The sequence below is a fragment of the Salmo trutta genome, chromosome 13 (genome assembly GCF_901001165.1).
Source record: "Salmo trutta chromosome 13, fSalTru1.1, whole genome shotgun sequence".
Classification (NCBI taxonomy): domain Eukaryota; kingdom Metazoa; phylum Chordata; class Actinopteri; order Salmoniformes; family Salmonidae; genus Salmo; species Salmo trutta.
In genome coordinates, this window is record NC_042969.1 from 36,185,208 (window position 1) to 36,207,540 (window position 22,333).

The window sequence follows — 22,333 nt, forward strand, 5'->3', positions numbered from 1 at the left end:
CACACTGACTGGCACATTGACTCACACTGACTGGCACATTGACTCACACTGACTGGCGTATTGACTCACACTGACTGGCATTTTGACTCACATTGACTCACACTGACTGGCACATTGACTCACACCGACTGGCACATTGACTCACACTGACTGGCACATTGACTCACACTGACTGGCGTATTGACTCACACTGACTGGCATTTTGACTCACATTGACTGGCATATTGACTCACACTGACTGGCATATTGACTCACACTGACTGGCACATTGACTCACACTGACCGGCACACTGACCGGCACATTGACTCACACTCACCGGCACACTGGTCCGGCACATTGACTCACACTGACCGGCACATTGACTGGCAAATTGACTCACATTGCCTCACACTGACCGGCACATTGACTCACATTGCTTCACACTGACTGGCACATTGACTCACACTGACTGGCACATTGACTCACATTGACTCACACTGACTAGCATATTGACTCACACTGACTGGCACATTGACTCACACTGACTGGCGTATTGACTCACACTGACTGGCGTTTTGACTCACATTGACTCACATTGACTGGCATATTGACTCACACTGACTGGCACATTGACTAACACTGACCGGCACACTGACCGGCACATTGACTCACACTGACCGGCACACTGGTCCGGCACATTGACTCACACTGACCGGCACATTGACTGGCAAATTGACTCACATTGCCTCACACTAACCGGAACATTGACTCACATTGCTTCAAACTGACTGGCACATTGACTCACACTGACTGGCACATTCACTCACATTACTCACACTGACTAGCATATTGACTCACACTGACTGGCACATTGACTCACACTGACTGGCACATTGACTCACACTAACTGGCATATTGACTCACACTGACTGGCACATTGACTCACACTGACTGGCACATTGACTCACACTGACTGGCATATTGACTCACACTGACTGGCATAACACTCACACTGACTGGCACATTGACTCACACTGACCAGCACACTGACTGGCACATTGACTCACACATTGACTCACACTGACTGGCACATTGACTCACATTGACTCACACTGACTAGCATATTGCCTCACACTGACTGGCACATTGACTCACACTGACTGGCACATTGACTCACACTGACTGGCACATTGACTCACACTGACTGGCGTATTGACTCACACTGACTGGCATTTTGACTCACATTGACTCACACTGACTAGCATGTTGACTCACACTGACTGGCACATTGACTCACACTGACTGGCGTACTGACTCACACTGACTGGCGTTTTGACTCACATTGACTCACATTGACTGGCATATTGACTCACACTGACTGGCACATTGACTCACACTGACCGGCACACTGACCGGCACATTGACTCACACTGACCTGCACACTGGTCCGGCACATTGACTCACACTGACCGGCACATTGACTGGCAAATTGACTCACATTGCCTCACACTAACCGGAACATTGACTCACATTGCTTCAAACTGACTGGCACATTGACTCACACTGACTGGCACATTGACTCACATTGACTCACACTGACTAGCATATTGACTCACACTAACTGGCATATTGACTCACACTGACTGGCCCATTGACTCACACTGACTGGCACATTGACTCACACTGACTGGCATATTGACTCACACTGACTGGCATAACACTCACACTGACTGGCACATTGACTCACACTGACCAGCACACTGACTGGCACATTGACTCACACATTGACTCACACTGACTGGCACATTGACTCACATTGACTCACACTGACTAGCATATTGCCTCACACTGACTGGCACATTGACTCACACTGACTGGCACATTGACTCACACTGACTGGCATTTTGACTCACATTGACTGGCATATTGACTCACACTGACTGGCATATTGACTCACACTGACTGGCACATTGACTCACACTGACCGGCACACTGACCGGAACATTGACTCACACTGACCGGCACATTGACTGGCAAATTGACTCACATTGCTTCACACTGACTGGCACATTGACTCACACTGACTGGCACATTGACTCACATTGACTCACACTGACTAGCATATTGACTCACACTGACTGGCACATTGACTCACACTGACTGGCGTATTGACTCACACTGACTGGCGTTTTGACTCACATTGACTCACATTGACTGGCATATTGACTCACACTGACTGGCACCTTGACTCACACTGACCGGCACACTGACCGGCACATTGACTCACACTGACCGGCACACTGGTCTGGCACATTGACTCACACTGACCGGCACATTGACTGGCAAATTGACTCACATTGCCTCACACTAACCGGAACATTGACTCACATTGACTCACACTGACTCACACTGACTAGCATATTGACTCACACTGACCGGAACATTGACTCACACTGACCGGCACATTGACTGGCAAATTGACTCACATTGCTTCACACTGACTGGCACATTGACTCACACTGACTGGCACATTGACTCACATTGACTCACACTGACTAGCATATTGACTCACACTGACTGGCACATTGACTCACACTGACTGGCGTATTGACTCACACTGACTGGCGTTTTGACTCACATTGACTCACATTGACTGGCATATTGACTCACACTGACTGGCACCTTGACTCACACTGACCGGCACACTGACCGGCACATTGACTCACACTGACCGGCACACTGGTCTGGCACATTGACTCACACTGACCGGCACATTGACTGGCAAATTGACTCACATTGCCTCACACTAACCGGAACATTGACTCACATTGACTCACACTGACTCACACTGACTAGCATATTGACTCACACTGACTGGCACATTGACTCACACTGACTGGCACATTGACTCACATTGACTCACACAGACTAGCATATTGACTCACATTGACTCAGACTGACTGGCACATTGACTCACACTGACTGACACATTGCCTCACACTGACTGGCACATTGACTCACAATGACTCACATTGACTCACACTGACCGGCACATTGACTCATATTGACTCACACTGACTGGCACATTGACTCACACATTGACTTACACTGACTGGCACATTGACTCACACTGACTGGCAAATTGACTCACATTGCCTCACACTGACCGGCACATTGACTCACATTGCTTCACACTGACTGGCACATTGACTCACACTGACTGGCACATTGACTGGCAAATTGACTCACATTGCCTCACACTAACCGGAACATTGACTCACATTGCTTCAAACTGACTGGCACATTGACTCACACTGACTGGCACATTCACTCACATTACTCACACTGACTAGCATATTGACTCACACTGACTGGCACATTGACTCACACTGACTAGCATATTGACTCACACTAACTGGCATATTGACTCACACTGACTGGCACATTGACTCACACTGACTGGCACATTGACTCACACTGACTGGCATATTGACTCACACTGACTGGCATAACACTCACACTGACTGGCACATTGACTCACACTGACCAGCACACTGACTGGCACATTGACTCACACATTGACTCACACTGACTGGCACATTGACTCACATTGACTCACACTGACTAGCATATTGCCTCACACTGACTGGCACATTGACTCACACTGACTGGCACATTGACTCACACTGACTGGCATTTTGACTCACATTGACTGGCATATTGACTCACACTGACTGGCATATTGACTCACACTGACTGGCACATTGACTCACACTGACCGGCACACTGACCGGAACATTGACTCACACTGACCGGCACATTGACTGGCAAATTGACTCACATTGCTTCACACTGACTGGCACATTGACTCACACTGACTGGCACATTGACTCACATTGACTCACACTGACTAGCATATTGACTCACACTGACTGGCACATTGACTCACACTGACTGGCGTATTGACTCACACTGACTGGCGTTTTGACTCACATTGACTCACATTGACTGGCATATTGACTCACACTGACTGGCACCTTGACTCACACTGACCGGCACACTGACCGGCACATTGACTCACACTGACCGGCACACTGGTCTGGCACATTGACTCACACTGACCGGCACATTGACTGGCAAATTGACTCACATTGCCTCACACTAACCGGAACATTGACTCACATTGACTCACACTGACTCACACTGACTAGCATATTGACTCACACTGACTGGCACATTGACTCACACTGACTGGCACATTGACTCACATTGACTCACACAGACTAGCATATTGACTCACATTGACTCAGACTGACTGGCACATTGACTCACACTGACTGACACATTGCCTCACACTGACTGGCACATTGACTCACAATGACCGGTACATTGACTCACACTGACCGGCACATTGACTCATATTGACTCACACTGACTGGCACATTGACTCACACTGACCGGCACACTGACCGGCACATTGACTCACACTGACCGGCACACTGGTCTGGCACATTGACTCACACTGACCGGCACATTGACTGGCAAATTGACTCACATTGCCTCACACTAACCGGAACATTGACTCACATTGACTCACACTGACTCACACTGACTAGCATATTGACTCACACTGACTGGCACATTGACTCACACTGACTGGCACATTGACTCACATTGACTCACACAGACTAGCATATTGACTCACATTGACTCAGACTGACTGGCACATTGACTCACACTGACTGACACATTGCCTCACACTGACTGGCACATTGACTCACAATGACCGGTACATTGACTCACACTGACCGGCACATTGACTCATATTGACTCACACTGACTGGCACATTGACTCACACATTGACTTACACTGACTGGCACATTGACTCACACTGACTAGAACATTGACACACACTGACTGGCACATTGGCTCACACTGACTGGCATATTGACTCACACTTACTGGCATATTGACTCACATTGACTCACACTGACTAGCATATTGACTCACACTGACTAGCATATTGACTCACACTGACTGGCATATTGACTCACACTGACTGGCATATTGACTCACACTGACTGGCACATTGACTCACACATTGACTCACACTGACTGGCACATTGACTCACATTGACTCACACTGACTAGCATATTGCCTCACACTGACTGGCACATTGACTCACACTGACTGGCACATTGACTCACACTGACTGGCGTATTGACTCACACTGACTGGCATTTTGACTCACATTGACTGGCATATTGACTCACACTGACTGGCATATTGACTCACACTGACTGGCACATTGACTCACACTGACCGGCACACTGACCGGCACATTGACTCACACTCACCGGCACACTGGTCCGGCACACTGACTCACACTGACTAGCATATTGACTCACACTGACTGGCACATTGACTCACACTGACTGGCACATTGACTCACATTGACTCACACAGACTAGCATATTGACTCACATTGACTCAGACTGACTGGCACATTGACTCACACTGACTGACACATTGCCTCACACTGACTGGCACATTGACTCACAATGACCGGTACATTGACTCACACTGACCGGCACATTGACTCATATTGACTCACACTGACTGGCACATTGACTCACACTGACCGGCACACTGACCGGCACATTGACTCACACTGACCGGCACACTGGTCTGGCACATTGACTCACACTGACCGGCACATTGACTGGCAAATTGACTCACATTGCCTCACACTAACCGGAACATTGACTCACATTGACTCACACTGACTCACACTGACTAGCATATTGACTCACACTGACTGGCACATTGACTCACACTGACTGGCACATTGACTCACATTGACTCACACAGACTAGCATATTGACTCACATTGACTCAGACTGACTGGCACATTGACTCACACTGACTGACACATTGCCTCACACTGACTGGCACATTGACTCACAATGACCGGTACATTGACTCACACTGACCGGCACATTGACTCATATTGACTCACACTGACTGGCACATTGACTCACACATTGACTTACACTGACTGGCACATTGACTCACACTGACTAGAACATTGACACACACTGACTGGCACATTGGCTCACACTGACTGGCATATTGACTCACACTTACTGGCATATTGACTCACATTGACTCACACTGACTAGCATATTGACTCACACTGACTAGCATATTGACTCACACTGACTGGCATATTGACTCACACTGACTGGCATATTGACTCACACTGATTGGCACATTGACTCACACATTGACTCACACTGACTGGCACATTGACTCACATTGACTCACACTGACTAGCATATTGCCTCACACTGACTGGCACATTGACTCACACTGACTGGCACATTGACTCACACTGACTGGCGTATTGACTCACACTGACTGGCATTTTGACTCACATTGACTGGCATATTGACTCACACTGACTGGCATATTGACTCACACTGACTGGCACATTGACTCACACTGACCGGCACACTGACCGGCACATTGACTCACACTCACCGGCACACTGGTCCGGCACATTGACTCACACTGACCGGCACATTGACTGGCAAATTGACTCACATTGCCTCACACTGACCGGCACATTGACTCACATTGCTTCACACTGACTGGCACATTGACTCACACTGACTGGCACATTGACTGGCAAATTGACTCACATTGCCTCACACTAACCGGAACATTGACTCACATTGCTTCAAACTGACTGGCACATTGACTCACACTGACTGGCACATTCACTCACATTACTCACACTGACTAGCATATTGACTCACACTGACTGGCACATTGACTCACACTGACTGGCACATTGACTCACAATAACTGGCATATTGACTCACACTGACTGGCACATTGACTCACACTGACTGGCACATTGACTCACACTGACTGGCATATTGACTCACACTGACTGGCATAACACTCACACTGACTGGCACATTGACTCACACTGACCAGCACACTGACTGGCACATTGACTCACACATTGACTCACACTGACTGGCACATTGACTCACATTGACTCACACTGACTAGCATATTGCCTCACACTGACTGGCACATTGACTCACACTGACTGGCACATTGACTCACACTGACTGGCACATTGACTCACACTGACTGGCGTATTGACTCACACTGACTGGCATTTTGACTCACATTGACTCACACTGACTAGCATGTTGACTCACACTGACTGGCACATTGACTCACACTGACTGGCGTATTGACTCACACTGACTGGCGTTTTGACTCACATTGACTCACATTGACTGGCATATTGACTCACACTGACTGGCACATTGACTCACACTGACCGGCACACTGACCGGCACATTGACTCACACTGACCTGCACACTGGTCCGGCACATTGACTCACACTGACCGGCACATTGACTGGCAAATTGACTCACATTGCCTCACACTAACCGGAACATTGACTCACATTGCTTCAAACTGACTGGCACATTGACTCACACTGACTGGCACATTGACTCACATTGACTCACACTGACTAGCATATTGACTCACACTAACTGGCATATTGACTCACACTGACTGGCACATTGACTCACACTGACTGGCACATTGACTCACACTGACTGGCATATTGACTCACACTGACTGGCATAACACTCACACTGACTGGCACATTGACTCACACTGACCAGCACATTGACTCACATTGACTCACACTGACTAGCATATTGCCTCACACTGACTGGCACATTGACTCACACTGACTGGCACATTGACTCACACTGACTGGCATTTTGACTCACATTGACTGGCATATTGACTCACACTGACTGGCATATTGACTCACACTGACTGGCACATTGACTCACACTGACCGGCACACTGACCGGAACATTGACTCACACTGACCGGCACATTGACTGGCAAATTGACTCACATTGCTTCACACTGACTGGCACATTGACTCACACTGACTGGCACATTGACTCACATTGACTCACACTGACTAGCATATTGACTCACACTGACTGGCACATTGACTCACACTGACTGGCGTATTGACTCACACTGACTGGCGTTTTGACTCACATTGACTCACATTGACTGGCATATTGACTCACACTGACTGGCACCTTGACTCACACTGACCGGCACACTGACCGGCACATTGACTCACACTGACCGGCACACTGGTCTGGCACATTGACTCACACTGACCGGCACATTGACTGGCAAATTGACTCACATTGCCTCACACTAACCGGAACATTGACTCACATTGACTCACACTGACTCACACTGACTAGCATATTGACTCACACTGACTGGCACATTGACTCACACTGACTGGCACATTGACTCACATTGACTCACACAGACTAGCATATTGACTCACATTGACTCAGACTGACTGGCACATTGACTCACACTGACTGACACATTGCCTCACACTGACTGGCACATTGACTCACAATGACCGGTACATTGACTCACACTGACCGGCACATTGGCTCATATTGACTCACACTGACTGGCACATTGACTCACACATTGACTTACACTGACTGGCACATTGACTCACACTGACTAGAACATTGACACACACTGACTGGCACATTGGCTCACACTGACTGGCATATTGACTCACACTTACTGGCATATTGACTCACATTGACTCACACTGACTAGCATATTGACTCACACTGACTAGCATATTGACTCACACTGACTGGCATATTGACTCACACTGACTGGCATATTGACTCACACTGACTGGCACATTGACTCACACATTGACTCACACTGACTGGCACATTGACTCACATTGACTCACACTGACTAGCATATTGCCTCACACTGACTGGCACATTGACTCACACTGACTGGCACATTGACTCACACTGACTGGCGTATTGACTCACACTGACTGGCATTTTGACTCACATTGACTGGCATATTGACTCACACTGACTGGCATATTGACTCACACTGACTGGCACATTGACTCACACTGACCGGCACACTGACCGGCACATTGACTCACACTCACCGGCACACTGGTCCGGCACATTGACTCACACTGACCGGCACATTGACTGGCAAATTGACTCACATTGCCTCACACTGACCGGCACATTGACTCACATTGCTTCACACTGACTGGCACATTGACTCACACTGACTGGCACATTGACTCACATTGACTCACACTGACTAGCATATTGACTCACACTGACTGGCACATTGACTCACACTGACTGGCGTATTGACTCACACTGACTGGCGTTTTGACTCACATTGACTCACATTGACTGGCATATTGACTCACACTGACTGGCACATTGACTCACACTGACCGGCACACTGACCGGCACATTGACTCACACTGACCGGCACACTGGTCTGGCACATTGACTCACACTGACCGGCACATTGACTGGCAAATTGCCTCACATTGCCTCACACTAACCGGAACATTGACTCACATTGCTTCAAACTGACTGGCACATTGACTCACACTGACTGGCACATTGACTCACATTGACTCACACTGACTAGCATATTGACTCACACTGACTGGCACATTGACTCACACTGACTGGCACATTGACTCACACTAACTGGCATATTGACTCACACTGACTGGCACATTGACTCACACTGACTGGCACATTGACTCACACTGACTGGCATATTGACTCACACTGACTGGCATAACACTCACACTGACTGGCACATTGACTCACACTGACCAGCACACTGACTGGCATATTGACTCACACTGACTCACACTGCCTCATGAATACTGATTCAATACGAGGAGGCTTATCATCCGTAAACAATGTGACACTTACTCACAGGAGTAATATCCTACATCTGAGACTAACTCACAGGAGTAATGTCCTACATCTGAGACTAACTTACAGGAGTAATGTCCTACATCTGAGACTAACTCACAGGAGTAATATCCTACATCTGAGACTAACTCACAGGGGTAATGTCCTACATCTGAGACTAACTCACAGGAGTAATGTCCTACATCTGAGACTAACTCACAGGAGTAATATCCTACATCTGAGACTAACTCACAGGAGTAATGTCCTACATCTGAGACTAACTCACAGGAGTAATGTCCTACATCTGAGACTAACTCACAGGAGTAATATCCTACATCTGAGACTAACTCACAGGAGTAATGTCCTACATCTGAGACTAACTCACAGGAGTAATGTCCTACATCTGAGACTAACTCACAGGAGTAATATCCTACGTCTGAGACTAACTCACAGGAGTAATGTCCTACGTCTGAGACTAACTCACAGTAGTAATATCCTACGTCTGATACTAACACACAGGAGTAATGTCCTACGTCTGAGACTAACTCACAGGAGTAATATCCTACGTCTGAGACTAACTCACAGGAGTAATATCCTACATCTGAGACTAACTCACAGGAGTAATGTCCTACGTCTGGGACTAACTCACAGGAGTAATATCCTACGTCTGAGACTAACTCATAGGAGTAATATCCTACATCTGAGACTAACTCACAGGAGTAATATCCTACGTCTGAGACTAACTCACAGGAGTAATGTCCTACGTCTGAGACTAACTCACAGGAGTAATGTCCTACGTCTGAGACTAACTCACAGGAGTAATGTCCTACATCTGAGACTAACTCACAGGAGTAATATCCTACATCTGCGTTGACAGTGAGCCTGCCGATATCGTGGGTGTCGATCATGTTGCTGTCCCATTTCTTCCGGTAGCTGGTGTCATGAAGGACGTCGTAAAGGGTCTCAGCAGTCACGTCCTTGCACACTATCCTCATCTGAAACAATAAGTAAGACACAAAAATGTATTGAGAAATACAATTACGTAATAGCCTATGCCGATAAACCCTGTTACCGCGTTAACTACATAGAATTGACTACGTAACGACTTTGTTGCTACTACAGTTATTACTGTGTAGTTACATAGGACTGGGTTAGCTATGAATAACATTGGTAGAACAGTGACTGATTCCACTTCCCTGAACTGCGTTCTCTGAAGCTGTCTTTAGTATCAATTAAGTTTAGAATGATGCATTTTATAAAGAGAAACAAGAGATCTGACACAAAAGCTGTTACAGTCTCTTCCAGAAGGATTGATGTTGACATGTTGTTATTTGGAATGTTGCCCATAGATGAGTCCATGTTTTATAGAAAACATTTCACTGTTTAGAAAACCAGATGAGAATACAGTACAGTACACCACCATAACAACAACAACATTTGAAGTTGAGGAAGCTGAATATATTATATTGCTGTAATATCTGTGTGACCACATGGAACCAACGGAATATACCAGAACCTACCTAAATTATTTAATTTACAATATGAGATATATTAGTTGAATTAATAATAAACTATATGAAGTGTTTCCTTGGAGATATTACGTAAGATTACAACCATCTTAATGCGCTCTGTTATTAAACTCCATCCAGTGTAGTGTACATCATGTTAAACTCTATCCAGTGTAGTGTACATCATGTTAAACTCTATCCAGTGTAGTGTACATCATGTTAAACTCTATCCAGTGTAGTGTACATCATGTTAAACTCTATCCAGTGTAGTGTACATCATGTTAACCTCCATCCAGTGTAGTGTACATCATGTTAACCTCCATCCAGTGTAGTGTACATCATGTTAATCTCTATCCAGTGTAGTGTACATCATGTTAACCTCCATCCAGTGTAGTGTACATCATGTTAACCTCCATCCAGTGTAGTGTACATCATGTTAAACTCTATCCAGTGTAGTGTACATCATGTTAACCTCCATCCAGTGTAGTGTACATCATGTTAACCTCCATCCAGTGTAGTGTACATCATGTTAATCTCCCTCCAGTGTAGTGTACATCATGTTAACCTCCATCCAGTGTAGTGTACATCATGTTAACCTCCATCCAGTGTAGTGTACATCATGTTAAACTCTATCCAGTGTAGTGTACATCATGTTAACCTCCATCCAGTGTAGTGTACATCATGTTAACCTCCATCCAGTGTAGTGTACATCATGTTAACCTCCATCCAGTGTAGTGTACATCATGTTAACCTCCATCCAGTGTAGTGTACATCATGTTAAACTCTATCCAGTGTAGTGTACATCATGTTATCCTCCATCCAGTGTAGTGTACATCATGTTAACCTCCATCCAGTGTAGTGTACATCATGTTAAACTCTATCCAGTGTAGTGTACATCATGTTAAACTCCATCCAGTGTAGTGTACATCATATTAACCTCCATCCAGTGTAGTGTACATCATGTTAACCTCTATCCAGTGTAGTGTACATCATGTTAACCTCCATCCAGTGTAGTGTACATCATGTTAAACTCTATCCAGTGTAGTGTACATCATGTTAACCTCCATCCAGTGTAGTGTACATCATGTTAAACTCCATCCAGTGTAGTGTACATCATGTTAACCTCCATCCAGTGTAGTGTACATCATGTTAACCTCCATCCAGTGTAGTGTACATCATGTTAAACTCTATCCAGTGTAGTGTACATCATATTAAACTCTATCCAGTGTAGTGTACATCATGTTAACCTCCATCCAGTGTAGTGTACATCATGTTAACCTCTATCCAGTGTAGTGTACATCATGTTAACCTCCATCCAGTGTAGTGTACATCATGTTAAACTGTTTACAGTAGACCTAGCTACAAGCCAAGCATAGTGTATTATATTACAATGTAAACAAACAAATAAATGGATTTCCCCCATATCTCTGATGCATCAGTGGCTGATGAATATACCATTCTGCCTGCATCACAGCAGCAGAGTGGGATAGGATCATGGGATAGCTGGGGGCCACTGTAGCAGAGTGGGATAGGATCATGGGATAGCTGGGGGCCACAGCAGCAGAGTGGGATAGGATCATGGGATAGCTGTGGGCCACAGCAGCAGAGTGGGATAGGATCATGGGATAGCTGGGGGCCACAGCAGCAGAGTGGGATAGGATCATGGGATAGCTGGGGGCCACAGCAGCAGAGTGGGATAATATCATGGGATAGCTGGGGGCCACAGCAGCAGAGTGGATAGGATAATGGGATAGATGGGGGCCACAGCAGCAGAGTGGATAGGATCATGGGATAGCTGGGGGCCACAGCAGCAGAGTGGGATGGCGACGTGGGATAGCTGGGGGCCACAGCAGCAGAGTGGGATGGTGACGTGGGATAGCTGGGGCCACTGCAGCAGAGTGGGATAGGATCATGGGATAGCTGGGGACCTTCATGCCTTTCCTCCTGTTTGGGTTTGAGTGTTTTTATGTCCAAGACAAATGTACATTATCTTATTTGATCAGATCTCTTCAAATGTTGGCGGCCCCAAGCCTTTCTTTGTGTTTGGGTTTGGGAGAGGAAGGAAGGAAGGAAGGACTAGGAGAGAAGTTTAGTGCCAGAAGTTTAGTGTTTGTATTCAACCATGAGGCTGCAACAGGACTTTCCCTTAACACTTCCAATGGATACCCTCTTCATCAAGCATTATAAGCACATGTATAACACCTTATTAGCTGTGTATAATGCATTATAATGCACAACTTAGTTTACTTTCCTGGTGCTCTCCATAGCTGTAGTAAATGTGTTTATTTTGACTCTTCTGTGATCAATGAGCTTTATTCTAATTAGTTATATTCAGTGGGGGAACATTGGTCATTTGGCTTCTGTAACAACAATGGCAGATCAAATATTGGACTCTGTGACTAAAGATTTACGAAAAGACAGGATTCAAGATGAATGTGGAAACTACAGGACAAAGAGATGAAGCATTCAATTCAATTTGACCCATTGTCATAGGGGTGTAATTCAGGATAGGAATAATGTAAAGAAGGGTTAGTCCTAGCCCAGAATAAGCATTCCACTTCCTTCCATTCTAAATATTACAGGATAACTTTAGTTGACCAGTGTGCAGGGACTACAGTGCTGTATATAGCATGCCAGGTGCAACACGATCAGATATTGTGCGTCGGGTCAACATACCAAACGGCTCCATGTAACTCAATCAGTAGATAGCTGACGTTGAGTTAATAATTCACCATCACATCCCCCTGTCCAACCCCCGTCCAGGCCTGGCTTCAACAGAAGGCTTAGTCACTCCTCATTTCCACTGCCTGGGTTGGCTCCTTAGGTTAGGTTATGTCCCTCTGAATGGAATGTCGTCAATACCTCGACGCGTATGTTCTATTATTCAGGAGCCAAGAAGTTCATCACTGCCCCGGAAAGATTCATGCATTATAAAGAGAGGTCTATCTAGCCATCATCTCCTGTTATGTTGACGTTTGTGCTGGGTGTCGAAAATGATTTTCTCATTTATCCTTCTAAACAATCCATCATTCCTAACGTTTCTTAATTTCCCCTCTTTATTTACCCCATCTGGGTTCCCAACGGGGTCAGCTGGAGTTCCTTCAGTAAGGGCTGTTACCCTCTTGGCCTGGCAGCAGGGGGGAATCAGGTTTCCTCATTACTAGCTGCTAGCCATTACCACAGTTTTCCACTGTTAATTTTTCAGGATGTCTCCTGGGTGGACGTCACCTCAGAGACCCAGACTGCCTTTCCTTTCTGACAGAGAGAAACCAGAGGTCTACAGAGGCATGGTCAGACCATCTACTATCTTGACTAGAACCCAAACATTTGATCATATTACTCCAGTGCTACCCTCTCTACACTGGCTTCCTGTTAAGGCAAGGGCTGATTTCAAGGTTTCACTGCTAACCTACAACACATTAAAATTGACTTGCTCCTACTTATCTCTCCAATTTGGTCCTGCCGTACATACCTACACATACGCTACAATCACAAGACGCAGGACACCTTATTGTCCCTAGAATTTCTAAGTAAACAGTAGGAGGCAGGGATTTCTGCTACAGAACTCAATTTTTATGGAATGGTCTTTACTGAAGACTCATCTCTTCAGTAGGTCCTATGATTGAGTGTAGTCTGGCACAGGGGTGCGAAGGTGAATGGCAAGGCGCTGTCTCTGCCTGGCCGGCTCCCGTCTCTCCACTGGGATTTTCTGCCTCTGACCCTATTACAGGGGCTGAGTCACTGGCTTACTGGTGCTCTTCCATGCCGTCCCTAGGAGGGGTGCGTCACTTGAGTGGGTTGAGTCACTGACGTGACCTTCCTGTCCGGTTTTGTGCTCCCTCGGACTTGTGCTGTGGAGGAGATCTTCATGGGCTATACTCAGCCTTGTCTCAGGGTAGTAAGTCGGTGGTCTGTTGATATCCCTCTAGTTTTGTGGGTGCTGTGCTTTGGCAAAGTGGGTGAGGTTATATCCTGCCTGGTTAGCCCTATCCGGGGTATCGTCGGATGGGGCCACAGTGTCCCCCGACCCTCACTGTCGCAGCCTCCAGTATCTATGCTGCAATAGTCTATGTGCTGGGGTCTAGGGTCAGTCTGTTATATCTGGTATAATTCTCCTGTCTTATCTGGTGTCCTGTGTGAATTTAACTATGCTCTCTCTAATTCTCTCTCTCCCTCCGCTCCTGGAGGACCTGAGCCCAAGACAATACCGCAGGACTACCTGGCCTGATGACTCCTGGCTGTCCCCAGTCCACCTGGTCTGGGTGGAACCCTGACCTATTCACCGGATATGCGACCTTGTCCCGAACCTTCTCTCTCTCTCACACACACACACACACACACACACACACACACACACACACACACACACACACACACACACACACACACACACCTGCTGTCTTGACCTCTGAGTCCTCGACTATGAAAAGCCAACTGACATTTACTTCTGACATACTGACCTGTTGTACCCTCAACAATCTGGCCTTAATGGCCAGGTCCCTTATAATCTCCACCCGGCAAAGCCAGAAGAGGACTGGCCACCCCTTAGTGCCTGGTTCCTCTCTAGGTTTCTTCCTAGGTTCCTGCCTTTCTAAGGAGTTTTTCCTAGCCACCGTGCTTCTACATCTGCATTGCTTGCTGTTTGGGGTTTTAGGCTGGGTTTCTGTACAGCACTTTGTGACATCTGCTGATGTAAAAAGGGCTTTATAAATACATTTAGTCTTACCTAGGACTACAGCATAGCTGGCTTCTACAGAGGCATGGTCAGATCACCAAGTCTTCACAGACAAGTGGGCCGTAATGTCGTCTAGTGTGTTGAGGGTTCTGTTTCTGAATGACTTGTTTGGACCCTACTTTATTACAGTATGCATCTACATAGGCTATGCTGCTATACTACTATACTGCTATACTACTACCCTGCTATTTTACTACCCTGCTATACTACTATACTTCTACCCTGCTATACTACTATACTCATACCCTGCTACACTACTATACTGCTATACCACTATACCTCTACCCTGCTATACTACTATACTTCTACCCTGCTATACTACTATACTACTACCCTGCTATACTACCACCCTGCTATACTACTATACTGCTACCCTGCTATACTACTATATCTCTACCCTGCTATACTACTATACTTCTACCCTGCAACACTACTATACTGCTATACCACTATACTTTTACCCTGCTATACTACTATACTACTACCCTGCTATACTACTATACTGCTACCCTGCTATACTTCTACCCTGCTATACTACTATACTACTACCCTGCTATACTACTATACTGCTACCCTGCTTTACTACAATAATTCTACCCTGCTATACTACTACCCTGCTATACTACTATCCTGCTATACTACTATACTGCTACCCTGCTATACTACTATACTGCTATACTACTACCCAGCTACACTGCTATACCTCTACCCTGCTATACTACTACCCTGCTGTACTGCTACCCCGCTGTACTACTATACTTCTGCCCTGCTATACCTCTACCCTGCTATACTACTATACTGCTACCCCGCTATACTACTACCCTGCGATACTACTATACTTCTACCCTGCTATACTACTATACTGCTATACTACTAAACTACTACCCTGCTATACTACTATCCAGCTAACCTGCTATACTACTATACTTCTACCCTGCTATACTACTATACTGCTATACTGCATTGACCCTGGCCGCCGGAGCGGGATGGAACAACAGGGCCCTGACCGACCACTATCGTTGCAGTTTGCGCGAGGATGTCCGTCGGGAGTTGGCCTGCAAGGACACCACCCTCACATTTGACCAGCTGGTGGACCTGTCCATCCGGCTGGATAACCTGCTGGCCACCCGCGGACGTCCAGATCGGGCTCCAGACCACCGCTCTGATACCTATGGAGCTGGGAGGTGCTGCGCTTAGGGAGGCTGGAGGAGGGGCCTTCGTGTGCACCATCTGTGGCCACAGAGGTCACACTGCCGGTCGGTGTCGAGTTGGTTCCTCTGGGGGTCGAGGCAGCAGGCAGGGCACTCTAGCGTCACCCCAGGTGAGTCGGCACCATTCTCACCCACACCTGTTTTTGCATGTTTTCCCCGCATTCCCAGCATAAGGCGCTCATCGATTCAGGCGCGGCTGGGAATTTTATAGACAGAGCATTCGCACACAGTTTAGGGATCCCCATTGTTCCAGTGGCTGTGCTTTTCCCAGTTCACGCCTTAGACAGTCGACCATTAGGGTCAGGGTTGATTAGGGAGGCCACCGCTCCCCTGGGCATGGTGACGCAGGGGGGTCACAAGGAGAGAATCAGTCTCTTTCTCATTGACACTCCTGCGTTTCCCGTGGTGCTGGGCCTACCCTGGTTAGCCTGTCATGACCCCACTGTTTCATGGCAACGGAGGGCTCTCACGGGGTGGTCGCGAGAGTGCTCGGGGAGGTGTTTAGGGGTTTCCGTTGCACATTCCCCCCGAATATGCCGATTTGGCTCTCGCCTTCTCCAAAAAGAAGGCGACTCAATTACCACCCCATCAACAGGGGGATTGTGCAATAAATCTCCTGGTAGACGCCGCACTTCCCAGGAGTCACGTGTATCCCCTGACACAGGCGGAGACGGCGGCTATGGAAACATATGTTTCCGAATCCCTGCGTCAGGGGTACATTCGGTCCTCTACTTCACCCGCCTCGAGTTTATTTTTTGTGAAGAAGGAGGGAGGACTGCGCCCGTGTATTGACTATCGATCCCTAAACCAGATCACTGTGAAGTACAGTTACCCGCTACCTCTCACAGCCACAGCGATTGAGTCAATGCACGGGGCGCGCTTCTTCACCAAACTAGATCTCAGGAGTGCTTACAACCTGGTGCATATCCAGGAGGAAGACGTGTGGAAGACGGCGTTCAGTATTACTTCAGGGCAGTATGAGTACCTCGTCATGCGGTACGGGTTGATGAATGCTCTATCAGTCTTCCAAGCCTTTGAAGACGAGATTTTCAGGGACCTGCACGGGCAGGGTGTAGTGGTGTATATTGATGACATTTTGATATACTCCGCTGCACGCGCTGAGCATGTGTCCCTGGTGCGCAGGGTGCTTGGTCGACTGTTGGAGCGTGACCTGTACATCAAGGCTGAGAAATGTCTGTTCTTCCAGCAGTCCATCTCCTTCCTAGGGTATCGCATTTCCACCTCAGGGGTGGAGATGGAGAGTGACCACATTGCAGCCGTGCGTAATTGGCTGACTCCCACCACGGTAAAGGAGGTGCAGCGGTTTCTAGGGTTTGCCAATTACTACCAGAGGTTTATCCTGGGTTTTGGTCAGGTAGCGGCTCCCATTACCTCACTGCTGAAGGGGGGCCCGGTACGTTTGCAGTGGTCAGCTGAGGTGGACAGCGCTTTTGGTCACCTGAGGGCTCTGTTTACCTCGGCTCCCGTGCTGGCCCATCCGGATCCGTCTTTGGCGTTCACAGTGGAGGTGGACGCGTCCGAGGCTGGGATAGGCGCCGTGCTCTCTCACCGCTCGGGTACGCCACCGAAGCGCCGCCCCTGTGCCTTCTTCTCGAGGAAGCTCAGCCCGGCGGAGCGGAACTATGACGTGGGGGACCGGGAGCTGTTGGCTGTCGTCAAGGCTTTGAAGGTGTGGAGACATTGGTTTGAGGGGGCTAAACACCCTTTTTTCATCTGGACTGGCCACCGCAATCTGGAGTACATCCGGGCAGCGAGGAGACTGAATCCTCGCCAGGCAAGGTGGGCCATGTTTTTCATCCGTTTTGTTTTCACCCTTTCTTACAGACCAGGCTCCCTGAATGTGAAGGGAGACGCACTGTCCCAGCTGTATGACACAGAGGAGCGGCCCATGAATCCCACTCCCATACGGGAGCTGGACACAGACATTGAGCAGGTGCTACGTGCAGAGCCCGCTCCCCTACAGTGTCCCGCTGGGTGTCTCTACGTTCCGTCTGCTGTCCGTGACCGGCTGATCTATTGGGCCCACACGTCACCCTCCTCTGGTCATCCAGGCATCGGTCGGACGTTGTGCTGTCTGAGTGGGAAATACTGGTGGCCCACTTTGGCTAAGGACGTGAGGGTTTATGTTTCCTCCTGCTCGGTGTGCGCCCAGTGTAAGGCTCCTAGGCACCTGCCCAGAGGTAAGCTACACCCCTTACCCGTTCCACAACGGCCATGGTCGCACCTGTCGATCGATTTCCTTACCGATCTCCCCCCATCACAGGGAAACACCACGATCCTGGTTGTTGTGGATCGTTTCTCTAAGTCCTGCCGTCTCCTTCCTCTGCCCGGTCTCCCTACGGCCCTACAGACTGCGGAGGCCTTGTTTACGTACGTCTTCTGGCACTACGGGGTGCCTGAGGATATAGTGTCTGATCGGGGTTCCCAGTTCACTTTGAGGGTCTGGAGGGCGTTCATGGAACGTCTGGGGGTGTCGATCAGCCTTACCTCGGGTTTTCACCCGAGAGTAACGGGCAGGTGGAGAGAGTGAACCAGGATGTGGGTAGGTTTCTGCGGTCTTATTGCCAGGACCGGCCGGGGGAGTGGGCGGCGTTTGTGCCCTGGGCCTGAGATGGCTCAGAACTCGCTTCGCCACTCCTCCACTAACCTCTCCCCCTTCCAGTGCGTACTGGGGTATCAGCCGGTTCTGGCTCCTTGGCATCAGAGTCAGACCTTAGGCTCCTGCGGTGGACGACTTGTTCAGGCGCGCGGAGGAGACATTGGACGCCGCCCATGTTCACCTCCAGCGGGCCGTGCTGTGCCAGAAAGCCAGCACAGACCGTCACCGCAGTGAGGCACCGGTGTTCACACCGGGGGACCGGGTCTGGCTCTCGACCCGAAACCTGCCCCTCCGCCTGCCCTGCCAGAAGCTGGGACCGCGGTTTGTGGGGCCATTTAAAGTCCTGAGGAGACTGAACGAGGTGAGTTACAGGTTACAGCTTCCCCCCGATTACCGTATTAACCCCTCATTCCATGTGTCTCTCCTCAGGCCGGTGGTGGCTGGCCCGCTCCAGGAGTCTGAGGTGCGGGAGGTTCCTCCGCCCCCTCTGGACATCGAGGGGGTCCCGGCATACTCCGTTCGCTCCATACTGGATTCGAGGCTTCGGGCGAGGGGCCTTCAGTACCTCGTGGACTGGGAGGGATACGGTCCGGAGGAGAGATGCTGGGTCCCGGTGGAGGACGTATTGGACCCTTCAATGCTACGGGAGTTCCACCGTCTCCATCCGGATTTCCCTATACCTCGTCCTCCGGGTCGTCCCCAAGGCCGGTGTCGGTGCGCTGCTGGAGCCGCGCATCAAGGGGGGTGGGTACTGTCACGACTTCCGCCAAAGTCGGTCCCTCTCCTTGTTTGGGCGGCGTTCGGCGGTCGACGTCACCGGTCTTCTAGCCATCGCCGCTCCACCTTTCATTTTCCATTTGTTTTGTCTTGTTTTCCTGCACACCTGGTTTACATCTCCTCATAATTACTATGTGTATTTAGCCCTCTGTTCCCTCCATGTCTGTGTGGGGTATTGTTTATTGTCACGGTTGGCACGCTTCCGGCTGGTTTGCGCCGGGTTTTGTTTTGTACCCGTGCTTTGTGGCAGCCGGTACTTTGTACTTGGTTGTTGTACTTTGTGCTGCCTCACTTGTTCTTTGGGCATTTGTTTTTGTGACTCGGTTGCGTTCTGTTCTAATAATTGCCTCAGTAAAGTGCTTGGTCCACTCATCTCTGCTCTCCTGCGCCTGACTTCTATGGACCAGCTATACCCATCTTTGACACACAAGCCTTTTGCTACACTCGCATTAACGTCTGCTAACCATGTGTATGTGAAAAATCTAATTTGATTTGATACTACACTGCTATACTAATATACTGTGCCGCTATACTGCTATACTACAATACCGCTTTAATATACTGCTATACTATACTACTATACTGCTATTCTATACTGTAATACCACAATACTACTATACGGCTACCCTGCTATACTGCTATACTACTGTACTGCTATACTACTATACTATACTATTACCCTGCTATACTACTATACGCTATACTACTGTACAATATTACACTACTATACTACTACCCTACTATACTGCTATACTATGCTACTATACTACTACCCCGCTATACTATACCACCGCCCTGCTATAATACTATACTGCTATACAACTACACAACTATCCTGCTATACAACTATCCAGCTATACTACTATACTGCTATACTACTATCCTGCTATACAACTATCCTGCTATACAACTATCCTGCTATACTACTATACCATACTGCTATAATACTATACTACTACCATGCTCTGCTACTATACCGCTATACTACTACCATGCTCTGCTACTATACCGCTATACTGCTATACTGCTACCCTGCTATACTGCTACCCTGCTATACTCTAGTGCAGAATTAGGAGCCACCTGAATTCCTATCCAATGATGGAATCACAAACCTTCCATGAAATATGAATTCATCCTCTGGAACTGATGAGGATTTTAGGACATGAGTAGGCTATGTTTTGGGAAACCTCTGAATTCTTGGTAAATTCTAAAGGAGAGCAACATTTCACTGCATAATGTTGCTGTCCTAAACGATCATAAATGAGAGGAAGGTCTCCTGCTAATAACTTAGGATTCTCTCTCTCTCTCTCTCTCTCTCTCTCTCTCTCTCTCTCTCATCATTATATCATCATAACCCTATTCACTAAACACCCAATGAGACATGAAACTCAGAGTGAATAAACTGCTCTCGTATCAACAAGCATTTGCTGCAAGATGAGAAACCACTGCAGTTATTTATCTAGTGAGTGTTACAGTATAGGAGAGGAGAGAGATTATGAGAGCAGACACTGCAGTATGGGTAATGTAATGCTCCAGGGGTGTCTAAGGGGGGAGGACAGAAGAGAAACACAGCAGTATGGGTAATGTAATGCTCCAGGGGTCTCTGAGGAGGATGACAGAAGAGAACCACAGAAGT

The 22,333-nt window shown here is 47.9% G+C and overlaps 1 protein-coding gene across 1 annotated transcript in view; it reads right to left on the bottom strand.

Moving 5' to 3' along the window:
* Window positions 1-22,333, bottom strand: part of LOC115205734 (START domain-containing protein 10) — a 35,396-nt gene that overhangs the window by 10,559 nt on the left and 2,504 nt on the right. The window contains exon 2 of the mRNA XM_029772004.1: window positions 10,694-10,841. Coding sequence (XP_029627864.1) covers window positions 10,694-10,841 — 148 coding nt within the window. The remainder of the gene's footprint in view (window positions 1-10,693; window positions 10,842-22,333) is intronic.